The sequence below is a fragment of the Girardinichthys multiradiatus genome, chromosome 12 (assembly GCF_021462225.1).
Source record: "Girardinichthys multiradiatus isolate DD_20200921_A chromosome 12, DD_fGirMul_XY1, whole genome shotgun sequence".
In the NCBI taxonomy this organism is placed as follows: domain Eukaryota; kingdom Metazoa; phylum Chordata; class Actinopteri; order Cyprinodontiformes; family Goodeidae; genus Girardinichthys; species Girardinichthys multiradiatus.
Window position 1 is genome coordinate 46,312,128 of NC_061805.1, and position 16,308 is coordinate 46,328,435.

General features: G+C 39.2%; 1 protein-coding gene across 3 annotated transcripts; it reads left to right on the forward strand.

Moving 5' to 3' along the window:
• Positions 1 to 12,455: 12,455 nt before the first annotated feature.
• LOC124878447 (interaptin-like) lies at positions 12,456 to 14,855 on the forward strand. Of its 3 annotated transcripts, none has more exons than XM_047382388.1 (2): positions 12,456 to 12,581; positions 13,460 to 14,855. In XM_047382388.1, the coding sequence occupies exon 2, from the start codon at positions 13,575 to 13,577 to the stop codon at positions 14,832 to 14,834; it is 1,260 nt and encodes a 419-aa protein (XP_047238344.1). In that variant the 5' UTR covers positions 12,456 to 12,581; positions 13,460 to 13,574; the 3' UTR covers positions 14,835 to 14,855. The 3 variants fall into 3 exon arrangements, with proteins under 3 accessions (XP_047238344.1, XP_047238345.1, XP_047238346.1); XM_047382389.1 differs by having other exon boundaries at positions 12,524 to 12,581; positions 13,457 to 14,855; XM_047382390.1 differs by lacking the exon at positions 12,456 to 12,581 and adding an exon at positions 13,299 to 13,317.
• Positions 14,856 to 16,308: the final 1,453 nt, after the last annotated feature.

The window sequence follows — 16,308 nt, forward strand, 5'->3', positions numbered from 1 at the left end:
GCTCATCTATCTTATTTGTGAGCAGTCTCATGTTCAAAATGGTGATCAAGGTAAAAGCTAGTTTAACTACACACTTTGCTCCTTCTGTGGTGTTGAAATTTGAATATTAACTTGAGCTTTTAAAATGTCAATAAGCTGTTCTTGAAAAAAGCTTTTTTATCTGTGGTTGCAAGTGACAGTGGAAATCCCTCAAGAAGCACAGCATTCAAAATCAGTATTCAAATCAGAATAAAAATAATAAAAAAGTCATGTTTTTAATTAGAAAATGGGGAGGAAAATGTCATAAAAAATATAAGTTGCTCATAATTTAAAAGAGCCAAAGAGAATAAATTTAACCATACGTTTTTGCACTGTGTAATCTAACAAAATTACTATCATGTAAGTGACAGAAAACTTTTTATTTTAGTGACACGTAAACGTACAACATGTACAACAGTCAGAGAATAGATTAGAAATGTCAGAATGTCTAAACATTCTCATGTTTCTTTCTCACCTCTGCCTAATCCTCACTGTCTGCATGTCAATAATCACTCTGTGATTGGAGTAAGAATACAAGTCTTTTAGGTTTAATGTTTAGAACACACACCTTTAGTCTTTGTAGTTACACACCCTTATGTGTGTGTAACCTTGTGAGTGTTCAAGAAATTAAACATGTAACTATTTCCCTTTAGGGAATAATGTGAGGGTGGTCATTTAAATAATGGCTTTGGCAACAACATTATGTTTCTTTCTTAGTAAGATGGGAACATTTTCATAAAAAAGCATTAGCATGCGGAAATGATGGCAACAAGGGTTCAGTATTTTGTTGATTTTTTAACAGAAATGACAGTAACCTGTTCTCCTGATTTCATTTTGTTATGACTCGACTGTCCCAGTGTGGAATAACCTCAACTTGAGGGAAAAACTGTATATTATACACTAAAAAATAAAACTTTAATACTCTCTCAAAATATTTTTTAGGTTATTTTATTACATAATTAATATTTAATGTAGAAAAATAACATGCTGACCCCTGAAGTTGCAGGGAGAAAATTTAACCTTAAGAGTTTGTCTGGCAGAACCTGTTGCGACTGTGACACTTTGGTCCTGTTTAGTCAACACCGCCTGTGCTATTCTCTCTGTTTTCATATAAACACATTTTGTTTCCTGGACAATATGGTGTGAAGAAACTGGCATCCATTTCTTATCTGCTCATCTGTTTAAACAAGGTGTTTTATGCTGTGACTTGTGGGTTTTATATCGACCATCTGAGCAGGCTTCTGCTGTGGACATCTGACTTTAACACTTCTGCAACAAACTCCCTTTTATCTGATGAACCTGCTTGTCATTTTGCTGTTAGGCTTTCTCATATCTGACTCCAGAATGAGCCAGTATCTGCTTACTACAAGGGAAGATTTAAAACAGTTTATTTTCGTGATCTATGATCTTATATATAAACATGACCTTCACATAAGTAGTTTTGTTAGCCTCACTGATGAAGGTAGAATCATTTGTTGGCCTCACACTATTTTAAATAGTCCAGAAAAAAGATTAGCTCACTGTGTTTACATGACATTTGTTCAAATACGTAAGACTTTACACACTGTATTGAAGTGCTGGCATTTTGGGTACCTGGTAGTAAAAAGAAAAATGACAGCATGGTGAAGGTATACATGTACGAGCTCTGCAAGAACCAAGAAGTTTACCTGAGGTGGCAAGAATGAGAAAAAAATCAATTTTGGCCATGACGTGAAATACTTCAGTAAAACTCAAGTGCAAAACTCTTGGGAAGTCAAGTAAAATTAACTAGTTACTATCCACCTCTGACATGAATAGATAGCTCTTAACAGCTTCCCAGACACCTTGTGCTGCCACAGTACCTTCCACAAAGCGCCGTGGGGGACACTTAAGCGTACGCCACACCCAAAAAAATACATGTGCACTGGACAACCAATTAATGTACAATTTTGGTGAGCCTGTCAAAACTGAAGCCATAATTTTCAGTTCTCAGTTGACAGGAATGGTACCCAGTGTGGTCTTTGGCTGCTGAAGCCCCTCTGCGTCAAGGTTCGACGTGTAATCTGCATACGTCTGTCAGGATGTGACATTTTGGACTTTATGTTTTGTTTTGTTTACTGTTTACTAGAGGTTTCTTGTTTATGGTTTTGTATTCGTGTTTTCTGTTTTTCCTACACTTCTAGTTTTCTTCTGCCTCCCAGTGTGTTCTCCCCTTACCCTTTGTTCCCTTGGCGTTGCTTTCCTGTTCTTAGAATGGTTTCATTATTATTATTGTTGTTATTAGTTCTCCGGTCCCCTTCAGCCTTGTTCCTCTAGTTTATCTTTGTTCTCTATTTCCTCCTTTATAGGTTAGCTTTAGTTATTGTTTACTTTTATTCTAGTCCTCGTTTCCTCTGCTTCATCCTCAGTTTGGGTTCAGTCAGTGTTTGTTTGGGTTTGTTTACTTTTTAGTCAGGGTTCCCTTTTGGTTCCTATTTTGTTAAGTGTTTAGGCCTCAGGTTGTTGTGTTCCCTCAAGGTTCTCAGTTTCCTTTAGTTCATGTTTATTCTTGATTCTTATGTTTTATTTATCTTTGTTTATAGTTTTGTTTTAGGTCTGCTCGGTGTCTTGTTAATTACTTGTATTAGGTTCACCTGTTCCCTCTCCCTCCTTGCCTCACCTGTCCTTAGTTCCTTTGATTACCTGCGTTTGTTTTCTCTCTGCATATTAGTTGGTTTGTTTCATTATGTTTTTGTGGGTTCCTTGCGTTACAACTCGACCCTCTACCCTCGTCCATGCCATGAGTCTCCATGTTCCTGCAGTGTCTGTGATGTAAGTGTTTGGATCTCGACCCTGTTCAGTACCTGCAGTGTTTTGTTACGTTTTTGACCTTTTTGAATAAAGCTGAAAGACTGCTTTGAAATGCGCTTCCCAAGCTCTTGTCTGCGCTTTGGTCCAACCCAAAACCTCACCGCGACAACCTCTGTTGTTACGAGTTGCTATTTGGGCCACTGTTGTGTTTCTATCATATCAAACCAGTCTGCTCGTTCTCCTCCCACCACTGACATCAACAAGGCATTTTGATCCTCAATGTTATGACATGGCTCAAAGACCACAGCATTCTGGCACCCTTAAATACAGATGGTGTCTAGGTGTTTAAATGTCTTAGGGTGTGAGAGGTCTCGTGTTCAAATCCCAAATGAGACCCCAAATGTTATCACCACAATAAAAAGGGAGAAACACAATGTATGAGATCTGAAATAAAAATGTATTTAACCTAAACTAAGGTTAAAATCAAAGTTTCCAATATGAAGAGTGAAAGTCAGTGAAATCAGTGGTGTATGATGCACATGAGCGGAGGTTGTATGTGAAGTATGTAATGTGCAATCAGAATAATCTACAAAGAAAAATGCAACAGCTTACCAGGTCCTCAGGTGTCCTATATCAGTAATCAGTGTTGCATATAAAAGGTAAATGCCCAGCCTAACCACAAAGGTCCCGCAGGGGTCTTATCCCTCACAATTGCAGTTTACTGGACATTTTTTCTTTTTTTGGCTGTATATCCGACTAGACGGTCGGGCATGAAAATCCCAGTAGTTCAGCACTTTTAGAAACATTCAACCAGCCTGTTTGACAGAAACAATAATGCAACATTCAAAGTCACTTAAATACCTTTTCATCCTTCATTCTCATGAAGACAACTTCAGCAAGTCATCTTCACCACGTCTAGGTGCTTTAATGTATTGAGTTGCTGCCATGTGATTGGTTAATTAACTATTTGTGTTAACGGCAATTAAACATATTTCCCCAAGGGTGCGGCTGGTAAGTGTATATTACCCTTTTGGCATCTTCATTTAACCACTTTGTCTCTGAGAAATTCAGTCGCTATGTAATCATTACCAATAGGTTTTCAGGTACTTCTATTGAAAACAGACTCAATTAGATTTGAACATTATTATTTTAAACTGTTTTAACAGGGGAGGCAACGCGCGTGAATGTCCAATTTACTGGCAAGTGGTTGATTTAAACAGTTGGGTTCCTTAAAATGTCTTACAAGCCTGATGAGGTTAAGCCACATAAAAGTAAAGTTATTTAAACCTTATGCTGCACCGACATGCATGTCACTGTTGCATTAACTAATTACCATAGTGCAGAATATTAATGCTGAAACGAGATATTTCATTTCCTGCCATGTACAATGTATAATGAGGGGTTAAAAAAGTAAAGCAGAACTTATTACTATGAATAAATGAGGCTCAAACTATTCTGAGCTGAAGCAAAAAAGTCAGTCCCAGTTTTCTTGAGTAAAATCATCCTTAAGCTGAAAGTTGTGATTTACAACTATAGAAATTTGGGTAAACTTTGTGTAAGCTCTAAGCCTAACTGCAACAACTTAAAAACATTTATCAAGAGGATCTTCTCCTTTAATTTACCCTTTATTTCTGCCGTTATTTCACCTTTATCTGAGGATCCCAGAAGAATCCCAGAAACATGTGGTCCTCAGCTGCTAACCTTTCAGCCCAGCTCTGTTTTAACTGGCAGATTTACAACCCTGCTCAAAAAGGAAAGAAAAAAAATCACTGTTCATGCGGCATTTCCTAGACTGTGGTTATTGGTTTCATTCAGGGTGTTAAAAATAACTATTATAGTTATAACTTTGGTTGTTTAAAGACTGAGAGAGACATTGTCAAAGTCCTTAAAGTTTACGGGTAAAGTCTTTAAAGGTATTTTCTTTTTCCTCAGGGGGCGCAATTCTCTATATGATCTTAAATTTCCCTGGTAAAATTTTTCTAATTCACAGAGTTTAAAGGTAAAATGTGAGATAGCCTATATGCCATGCCCACTTTTTAAGAATATGAAAAATATGGGTTTGTTGGGTTCCTTAAGGCTTCCTTAATAAGGAATGTGTGCAAAGAGGTAAAAGAAATTAATGTAGGGAAAAAATATTCTCTAATTTTTGGGCTGAAAAGGAAGCTGAAGTCAAAAAATTGTGTTAGTGTCCAAAGCTGCCATGAAAAAACCTTTACACCTTGAGTGAACTTTTCAACACACTGGAAACCCTCTGTCCGTAGGACCTAGTGGTACGATGTAGCAGAAACATTTAAATAGCTAATTTTCAGGTGCTATTAAAATTTTCACTTTATGTGGTTAAGTTTCCAAAGCTCAGAAACTAACATGAAACATTAATGAAGTTGTATGCCAAGAAACGATACCAAACATCCTCCTCAGGATAATATTTATGTGTATATATGGCTTTGTAGAAGCTGTTTAAATGTCTGATTACCACAGGCCATTTATACTTTTTGGTCTGTGATGTGATTCATTTCTGTGTTTTGGTCCCTTCTGTGATAATGCTCAACACCCATTATGGAGAAAACTACTTTTAGCTGCCTGTATCTGAGAGGATTCATTGCTCTAGGTGAAAGCTAGAACGCAGATGGAGTGGTAAATCAAGAGCTTTTTCTTTTGGCTTAACTATTTCTTTACCAAGATAGACCTAGGTTCAGTAGACGAAGGCCTGATCTGTCCATCCATCCTCCACTCCATCCTACCATAACCTGTGTACATGTCACCAACATCCCTTAAGTCCTCTGAGGCAACGACTCTCACCTGATCTGGAGGGAGTAATCCAGTGGCCTCAGATTCAAAGAAGCTCACTTTCATCCTGAACTACAGGGGTTGGACAATGAAACTGAAACACCTGGTTTTAGACCACAATAATTTATTATAATGGTGTAGGGCCTCCTTTTGCGGCCAATACAGCGTCAATTTATCTTGGGAATGACATATACAAGTCCTGCACAGTGGTCAGAGGGATTTTAAGCCATTCTTCTTGCAGGATAGTGGCCAGGTCACTACGTGATACTGGTGGAGGAAAACGTTTCCTGACTCGCTCCTCCAAAACACCCCAAAGTGGCTCAATAATATTTAGATCTGGTGACTGTGCAGTAGAGGCTGACATTTTTTTCGGGAGTCCCACGGGTCACGGGATTCCCATGGGAATCCCGCGGGACGGGAGACAGCATCAGTAAAGATCACGTGATTGGGACGGTACAGGATAAAAAATGAATGGGAGCAGACGGGAGCGGGAGCTAACCAATAGGAGGGAAAATAAACTAGGATCAATTGTCTTTGGAAATGTAAAACTGAGACTTTGTTATAAACTTTAAGAAAAAAAACTTGGATCGACGCCGCCATTGTGTAGTTTTTTTCCAAGAAGCATATACTATAATGCGAGTCAAACGAACTACACGACCCACAAGCCAACAGTGCTTCTGCTCGATGTTTTCCACCTGCGTTCAGAATGGAGGGAACAAACGCAGGTGGAGAACTGGACGTGTTAAAATTGGGTTTGCAACGTAAAGTTAGAAGCAAGGACTTATCTATTAAACTCATAGAGCTGACAGGAAAGTCGCAAATATTACCGAAGTTCAGGAGAGTTGAATGCAGCGGTGTTAACACGCAGTCTGCTGCTTGTAAAACGTGTTTAGTTGTAATCAAGTTCACCAGTGATTAAGGGACACTTGTAAGACAGATTCTGGATTGAATCAGTCCTGCATCTCTTCATTCGTCAAACCAAAAGTACCAACACATGTGTCAAGTCTCATCTGACCAACAAAATTGCTGCATGTGCACTAAAGATTTAAGAGCTTTTGCCACAGTAGAGGGGAAAGGTACGGAGCCCATGAGGGGACACGGGGGAATTTTTTTTTTTTTTTTCGCGTCCCCGCGCAATAGTTTTGCGTTCGGCATTTTGGAACAGCAGCACAGATGACAAACTGCTCATAAAACAAACACTGATATGGCTGCTATGTTTACTGCTATGTTTACGCAGTAAACAATGCGATGAAATGCTTAGGATAAGAAGGAACTGTTCAAATCACGATTAAAAACAAAAACACTAATGGCGTAGAAAAAAAAGTACACATCATGCAGCAGTAATAAGGAAACAAAGTGTCACAGATGTGGTTTCGTGCAGTTTTATTGTCCAGAGTTCAGTAGTTTGTTTGACAGCTTGTGGATAAAAACTGTCTTTTAGTCTGATTGAAGATCATTTTATTTAAGACCGATTTCAAAATAAAACTCAATAAATCTCAAAACGGGTGTAGTATTTGTTTCAATTTTTGCAGTTATCTGGTTTGGAAACTAACCCACAAAGTATTGCGAGACAACTCAAAGACTATTGTGTGAGAATGCAAAAGAGAAAAAATTCCCCCATGTCTCCTCGCGGACCTCGTTGAAAGGCTTCATCAAGGGAAGATATTAAATAAATATGTTGTGAAATAGAAATTTTTTTTATGTACCATTAAATGTACAATTTATTTAATACATCATTAAATATTAAGTGTACCACTAATTACGTCATGTCGTCTTTAAAATTATACTTAATTATTCAGTGGCATATTTAATTGCATAATAGTCCATTTCATGATATAATGGTACATTTATTGTTTCTAATGATGTATTAAATAAATAAATGGTATCTTTAATTTAATGGCACATTTAATGTTACATTTCTTTCATGTTACATTTACTTCACTTATGGGACATTCACAACATTTATTTATTTAATGATGATTTTATTGTATTAATTGTGTCCAGTTTGACCCTCCATTCTTGATGCCTGTATAGGAGGTCATGTCAGAATTTGAATCAGGTGTTCTGGAGCAGACACACATCTAAAACCTGCAGGGAAGGGGTCCCTGAGGACCAGGGCTGTGAACCATTGAGGTACAGTTTCTAAATTGTTAAGGTAAGGCCTTTTTGCACTTTTGTTCACCAAGTACAGTTCTCTTGCTAGGTGCATTTTTCTTTCATTTCAGCAATTTAAAACATAAAAGTAATGTCATTGTTCAAAGGAAACAATCACTTAATACATGAGTAAAATACAACTATGTACATTTTGTTTATTCAACTAAGATAGGCATGGTCTGTTTCCTTGTTTCATATTTTATTATTTCTTCATTATTATTCTTTTTACTTTAACTGGCCTTTACTACAACTAAAAGCAGGGACCTAACTGGTCCTTCAAAGAAAGAAATTGCCAAAAGACTAAATGAAGAAAACAAAAATGGGAGTGGCACAGGAGTGGGAGTCGTTCTAAATGGGAGCGGGATGGGAGTGGGAGTCAATTTATCAGGAGTGGGACGGGACAGGATTCTTTTCGTTATGCTGGCCTGGGATTGGGATGGGACAAGACATTTTTCTGTAGGAGCGGGATGGGACAGGAGAGAAAATCCACTCCCGTGTCACCTTCTACTGTGCAGGCCATGTGAGGTGTTCAACTTCACTTTCATGTTCATCAAACCCATCTTTCACCAGTCTTGCTGTGTGTATTGGTGCATTGTCATCCTGATACATGGCACCACCTTCAGGATACAACGTTTGAACCATTGGATGCACATGGTCCTCAAGAATGGTTAAGTAGTCCTTGGCAGTGACGCGCCCATCTAGCACAAGCATTGGGCCAGGGGAATGCCATGATATGGCAGCCCAAACCATCACTGATCCACCCCCATGCTTCACTCTGGGCATGCAACAGTCTGGGTGGTACGCTTCTTTGGGGCTTCTCCACACCGTAACTCTCCTGGATGTGGGGAAAACAGTAAAGGTGGACTCATCAGAGAACAATACATGTTTCACATTGTCCACAGCCCAAGATTTGCGCTCCTTGCACCATTGAAACCGACGTTTGGCATTGGCATGAGTGACCAAAGGTTTGGCTATAGCAGCCCGGCCGTGTATACTGACCCTCTGGAGGTCCCGACGGACAGTTCTGGTGGAAACAGGAGAGTTGAGGTGCACATTTAATTCTGCCATGATTTGGGCAGCCGTGGTTTTATGTTTTTTGGAAACAATCCGGGTTAGCACCCAAACATCCCTTTCAGACAGCTTCTTCTTGCGTCCACAGTTAATCCTGTTGGATGTGGTTCGTCCTTCTTGGTGGTATGCTGACATTACCCTGGATACCGTGGCTCTTGATACATCACAAAGACTTGCTGTCTTGGTCACAGATGTGCCAGCAAGACGTGCACCAACAATTTGTCCTCTTTTGAACTCTGGTGTGTCACCCATAATGTTGTGTGCATTTCAATATTTTGAGCAAAACTGTGCTCTTACCCTGCTAATTGAACCTTCACACTCTGCTCTTACTGGTGCAATGTGCAATCAATGAAGACTGGGTACCAGGCTGGTCCAATTTAGCCATGAAACCTCCCACACTAAAATGACAGGTGTTTCAGTTTCATTGTCCAACCCCTGTACTTCACAATTGAGTTCGTTGCTCGCTAAAGGTCATGGCTACAAAAGCCAGGATGAAACACCTAAGATTTCCAGTTCAGCTACCCCGTCCGTCCATCACCTATACCCTCAAATCCTTGCAAAAACAATAAGACCCAACTATACCCCATAACCCCCCACCACTACCCCAGCCTCCCTGCAGCCACTCACCTGACAATAAATGAAGCTGCTGATGGCAAGAACAGCAAGAAACAAACAGCTGTTAACCTCTTTAGCCTACAAGGCAAACAAAGTGTTGTTCAGTGATACTTTAACTATGAGCCAGTGGAAAAGGAAAACAACAAAGCGCTGAGCGATGCCACATGGTAGCTGCACTAAGGCGACAAGCTCACGCTACGACACTGATGTTTGAGAGCAACTTAAAAAGGTCAGTAAAGGGCCTGTATCTGCAACCTACTGGACGACATAAGCTAATCCTTATGTTGTTCGGGAGGTTAAATATTAGCTTCACGGACAAGGATGGCCCAATGACGTTGCTCTGTTGGTCTGAGCTCTGCGCTACCCAGGTGCTCAGTTCTGCACCACGCAACGCTCCGTTCTACTGCGATACAAAGTAATGCAGGAAAATGTTCATCAGCTGACGGCTCAGTCGGCAATTAAAAAGTGGAGCAAAATAACAAATCAGTGCCCCCCCACCATGCTCGTTTAGTTGAAAAGGCATTAGGGGCTGATATGGCTAATAATAACAGGTTATGGTGGAGCCATACTGGAGCTGACAATTATCAACAGCAAATTGAACCATACAGAGGCAGACCAAAGACAGGCAGTTATAACAAAATAAAATAAATGCACGACTAAACCAAGGGTACACACTTCTATAAATGATATTTACACCTACGCTAAATGTTATCTTGACTACTGTTTGAGTCAAACAGCACTTTTAAAGTTTTATTTTTCTGAATGAAGGCTGAATTGTCCACTGCCTTTTGGTGTTAACTTTTGGCAATAACTCTGATCAATGCCTTGCTTCCTTGAAGTGACCCATGTGCAATATACATGTGTGATACAAAAAGTGAAACTTTTATTTTTCTCTGTTTTATGGCTGCAGTATTTATACACTATTTACCTTTTCTGTACATAGTTTTTGCATTTCTCAATTCACCTGATCTTAAAGAAGGGTTGGATATCATTTTGGATCCCCTGTTGTACTTTATGTTCTCAGCAAAGTATTTTTAAATTCAGTTTTCTCTCAAATGAGTAGTAATTTACCCCGATTTCACAGTATCCAGTTTTGTGAAAAAGACAGTTACAACAAAAAGCCACATCCAAACAGTCCCATGAAGAAAATCTGCTTCATGAAGGATTATTTGAATAAGAGTGTTGAAATACCTATTGTTTCTGAGTAATCCCAGATCTGTTCTGTAGACTGTTTTCTCATCTTTGCAGCTGTTGTAGTTTTAATACCTTTAATGTTCCTCAAGTTATACGAGACTTGAAATGTTTAATAAAACTTTGCATCGTGATTCCGTGAGAAACAGAACAAGCAGGAGCTCTGATTTCTTCTTTTAGATTTGCTTTGTTATACGCGTTACCTACGACTGCCCACTATCCCCCGGTTCCTGAGCCCCAGGTGAGCTGAGCTCTGCTGCCATGTTCTGCTTCTACTGTATACACAGAACAGCTGCAGGCTTCATTTTCAAACAGTTTATATGAATAAATGAACTAATCTGATCTGGCCAGCATCAGGGAAGTCCCCTTTGGTGGAATAAAGAACCCTGATATGGAACCAGAAAGATTTATCTGGATTAGGACTGAGCGGTAACAGTATTAATATTAGTCTACAGTAGCACATATTGTGTTTGTGTTCAACAGCAGCAACATGTATATCATGATTCTTTAATTCATGTGCGGTATAACTACTTGCACATATAATAATGACATGTCCCCACTATCTTGCTAGAGTAACAAAGGTTCATTTGGAGAAAATGTTTTATACGAAAACCACAAACTGCAATTTACCCATACCAGTTTGTTGTCTGCACTGTTAGCAATGAGCCTGTTCATTTTCCCAATTTTCAGGTCTTTCAACGTTTTCACATTTTGTCATCACTCTTTCTTCCAGAGATATTCTGTCATCTACTTTCTCAGGAGCTTCTGACATGTGCTTCTAATAATTTACAATAAGCTGTTTTATTTTTAAATTTACTTCCTCTGTGTTTCCTGGTTTTTGTACCAAATTCAGAACTCTCTCCCTACTTGAAATCTATTTCATAAATTAAAATGTATTTACTTTGTAAATTCTTAACATATTAATGAAATTTTGCAATTTATCATCCTATGGCCAAATCAACACACAAATAATTCTCCCCTGATATAATATCAACCCTTTTTTCATTGCCATCTATGTCTCCCCGACTGGAATCAATTAAATAAAAAAAATCACCTGTATTAAATAAACAAAGGAAAAATATAAAGATTAAGAAAAACTGAAATCACTGAAAATTTGTAGTTTAAATAAAAAATAAGCATAATAGCAAACAGATAAAATAAAGATTAAAATAGCAATATGTATATTTATATCTGACTAATTGATCAATTATTGAATAAATCTCATCTTTTTATTATTTTGTTGTTTAATGGCACTCAAATTTATGTCTAGCTACTTTTTGGTCCAGTAGTTATCTTATTGAGTCATTTATTTATTTATGTAAGTATTCTTCATTATGGCAGAACACCGACTTTGGTGGCCCTGATGTTTTTGCTCATGCAGGTTTCTCTGCAGCAACACTTTTTTTCCTTGAGTAAGTTAGTAACTGCAGTTCACACCTTAACATGGAATCTTCATTTGGTCAAGACACTTTTTAAATGCACTATTCTGCAGAGATACTGCAACACAAGGCAGGAGATTTGGCAGGAGTCTTGCAGTGGCAATCATCTTTCTTGCGCCATCTGAGGTATTGTAAGTGTGCTGGTTTTGAAATATTCTTTGCAACATAAATAAAATGTCCCATGCATTTTTCTGTAAAATCTCACTGTTTCGACTTCATTTCAGTCAGAGCATGTTACTGGAGCTCCCACTGTTCTTAAATATAATAAACTGAAACGTTGAGATAATTATGATTAGCCGGCAATGACCAGTTGTCTTCTGTGTGAGCATCACTTTGTGCATGCTTTAACGCCATCACTGTTGTAGTCTTGAGAGAGGCTCATTTGTAGCGACCCCTAAAATGCTCCTCAAGCCAACATCTTCCACAACAGCTATCCACGTAGCTATGACGTTAGCATTTTTGGCTTTTTGTTTATATTTACTGGTCTTACAAGCTAAATCTGTGGTCTGCCATATTTTCTCACATACCACTATACAGGTAAGAAGCTAAAATAATAGTAGAGATGTTGTCTTTAATTTACCTTATTGAATATTTCGTGAGCTAATGTTCTTAAACTGAACCAGGATTTTATTGAAGAGGAACATCAATCTTATAGAGCTTTAACAGTAACTGCAATTACAAACATAGTCTTGATAGACAACATTTCAATCAAGCAACTGTTTAAGGAATTTGACCATATTAATCGCAGTTTGTGTGAACAAAGACAACAGAAATGAATTAGACAAATTTAAAGCTGTGCTCAGTTAATGACTCTGCTGCTCAGCCACCTTCAAGCATACCTCATTCTGTGCATCCTCATTTGGTCAGCCATGCTCACCTGGCTGCACTCCCAGCAGTTGTTCTTGCAGCTTTTCCGCTGTAAACAGCGGTCTATTTTTTCATCATGTATAGCTTTTTAAAGGTTATCCTCCTCTTCATAAAATAACAACCAAAAAATCCTCATAGTGCATAGGGCCAAAAATAAACAAAGGCTCTTGGAAGAGAAGCCACAGCACATGTGGACATAGCCATTCTCAAACCACTGAAAAAAGACCCAGATAAAACAAAATAAAATAAATTTGCACATGTTGACAAATTATGTGACAAATCATGTGACTGTGTTGCACTAACTACAATAGAGTGTGGGTGCTGTGAGTGTAGTTTCCGAGCTGGGCTGCCATCAAAACAAGCTCAAAAGCAATAAGTATTTTCTGTAGATCTTTGGTGATTTAAGGTACCAACTGTAATACAAATGCTTTATAAATGCTTTATATAAGAATGATTTTTGATAAAATCTTTACTTGTAATTTAACAGTTTTTTCTTAGTTTTAAAATTTGAAATAAAACAAAAAATGTTTTTATTTAAACTGGAGCAGCATCAACATCATTCCAGAATCCAGATGGCACATTAAAGAATTAAAGTAAATGAGAAGCTGTTTCTGCTGACTAAACAAAGCAACATACGTTGGATTTGTCCAGAAAGAAGCTAAAATGAATCGAAAGGCCGACCAACTCAAAGAACAAGCCCAGGAACTCCAAAATACTTTGGATACAGCCAGTGACACTGATCAACACCACATACGGGTGAGCGAGTTCAATTTCCCCCGAGCAGAGAAGGAGGCACTGGAAAATAAAATCAATCACCTTAATAAGGAGCTGTTTGAGAGCAGGGAGGCCATAAGACTCAGTGATCAGGCTGTAGATCAAGAGACTCAGAAGCTCCATGCAATCCTTGGTGAAATCAAAGCCATAGAACTTATGATCAACACTGACAATGAGGCTCTGCTTCAAGAAAATGAGGCCTTGCAGAGACAACTTGCTGAAATCAACAAAAAATTGGCTGACAGCAAACAGAATTTAAGAGAAAAGGATGAGCAACTTCAGCAGCAAGTGCAGGAGGTGCAGAAATTACAGGAGGCACTCTGTGAGTTTAAACATCAGTGTGACAGTCTGAATGAGGTAAATACCTCCCTGATGGAAAGAAACGAAGCCTTGCAGAGAGAGCTTGTGGTGATCAACATCAGTCTGGCGCACGGCAAACAAGCTTTAGGACAAAAAGACCAGCAACTTCAACAACAAGTCCAGGAAGTCCAAACGACACAGGAGGCACTTGGTGAGGTCAAACATCAGTATGTGAGCTTGTGTGATATAAATACCTCTCTGACAGACAAAAATGAGGCCTTGGAAATTAAAGTGCAACAGCTCACAAAGAATCTGAATGTCAAAGAAGAGGAAATTCGACTCCACAATCAGGCTCTCCAACAAGAAATCCAGATGTTTCAAGAAATCCTGGCCGATCTCCAAGACTTTAATAGGAAATATGTATTGCTAAAGGTACAGGCAGAGAATGAGCCATCAAGAAACCTTGGGGCTAACAAAATGTTGTGCCACGGAGAGAAGAGCATACAGGATCTTCAAGAAGAAACCCAGCACCTCCTCTATTCTGAATCAAGGGATGAAGGCCAAAATGAAGAAAAAACAGAAGGTGTGAATGCATCCATTACGGAGGATCCAGCAGAGAAGGCTTTAACACTGGGCACTTCAGCTGAAACATCTAAAACTGTAAATCTGAACCAGAACCTGCAGCAGCAGCAGCTATCTCCAGAGGACCTTCACAAAGAATGCCCCTGTGTTGCTGAAACCCCACAGAAGCAGAAGTCTTACCTCTTGATTAATTGGTTCGCACAAACCCTTCTGAAAATGTACAAAACAGGAACAATGAGGTACTGGGTTGAAGCCTGGTATTTCTAAATAAACACAAATGAAAAAGTGTGTATTTCTTTCTTTGTTAGGACATAGTATTAATTTCCATTAATTTCTGTACCCCTAACCTTGATTATATTACCTAGCTAACTAGTTAGCTCCCGAAGGACTAAATGCAGGGGACCTACCTACCTACCTACCTACCCATCCACCCAACAGTATCACACCACATATCAGTAACCCATAGATAGCTCACCAGCTAAGGAGACACCATTGGTAAACATGACGCGTGGGATCCCACCATGACCTTTTACATAATCAACATTAGGCATTTCTCCCACAAGAACCATTAACACTAGGCCCCAAACTAAAGCTTATCTGAAAAATAAGTCTAACCCAAAACCTTAACATACAGCCCACTTCCAACCCACCAAATCCTTAATAAGGAGAGCAGCCAACCCAAGAAGCCCAACAACATACATTGCATTTTACTCCACTCAACATAACAAGTAGCCTATAGTTGTTCCCAACACTAGAAAACCCAACCTGCAAGCACCCCTACCCATGCAATACCCATTTCTGGGACCACCTCTTTTCAAAACACCCTGGGAGTAATAACATTTCTGTGGATCATTCACTCCTGTATTGTTAATTTATTCCTAAAATGGGTGGTTTTGCCTATAACTTTTATGGATATTATTTAACTCTTTTTAGGGAACTCAGGATCCTTTTAAATCCTAATGTAGGATCGAATCCCATCAGATGCAAGCCTAACCCTAACCCCTAACCCTTCCTCTTAATATAGCCCTAACCCAAGACCTCAGCAGTAAACCCAAACCTTCCCACCCCAGCACATTCCCATCCCCATCCCCATCCAACTATTCATAAGCAGAACAGCCTTCACAAGAACTCCACACTCAACCAGAGCCACCAGTAAGGCCCTAAAACCATACCTCGTACTGAACCCGGAAGAGCTTAACAAAAACACACAGAACCCCACAGACCCAAAGACAAACAAACATAATCCCTGCACCTAACCAACACTCTGCACCCCTCACATCTCTGGCTCCCCCGTGTGTCCTTGACTCTTTTTCTGCCCTCTTGTACTACTCACTCCTTTCTTGCTTCCCATTCGCTTTCCACCTCCTTCTCTTCTTTCATAAACAGGACGATCCACAAGAAAAGTACTGCTTGGGTCCCACCTTGACAGGATGCAGTCACCCACTGAAATATTCTTGCGTTGATCCAAAGCTGCACACTCAGCACATTTTAAGCCAGAAAGGCTGGCTCCACTGGCCTCTTGGAACATCTGGTTGTACAACCCACTTTGCATAAGATGGGAACCAGTTGCTCAACATTCAACCTGATCTTGAACGGCTGTGAACACCTACATTATAGCCTCCATCCCAAACTTTGCATTGCTATCAAGACCACTGAGAAGATCTCATACAAACCTAGTCCTAATCATAATCTTAATTCACATTTTAGCCCTATTTCCAAGAACTAACCCTAAAAATAAGGG

Bases quoted from the DNA above. Each gene is read 5' to 3' on its own strand.
- LOC124878447 (XM_047382388.1), top strand. From the start codon at position 13,575: ATGAATCGAAAGGCCGACCAACTCAAAGAACAAGCCCAGGAACTCCAA.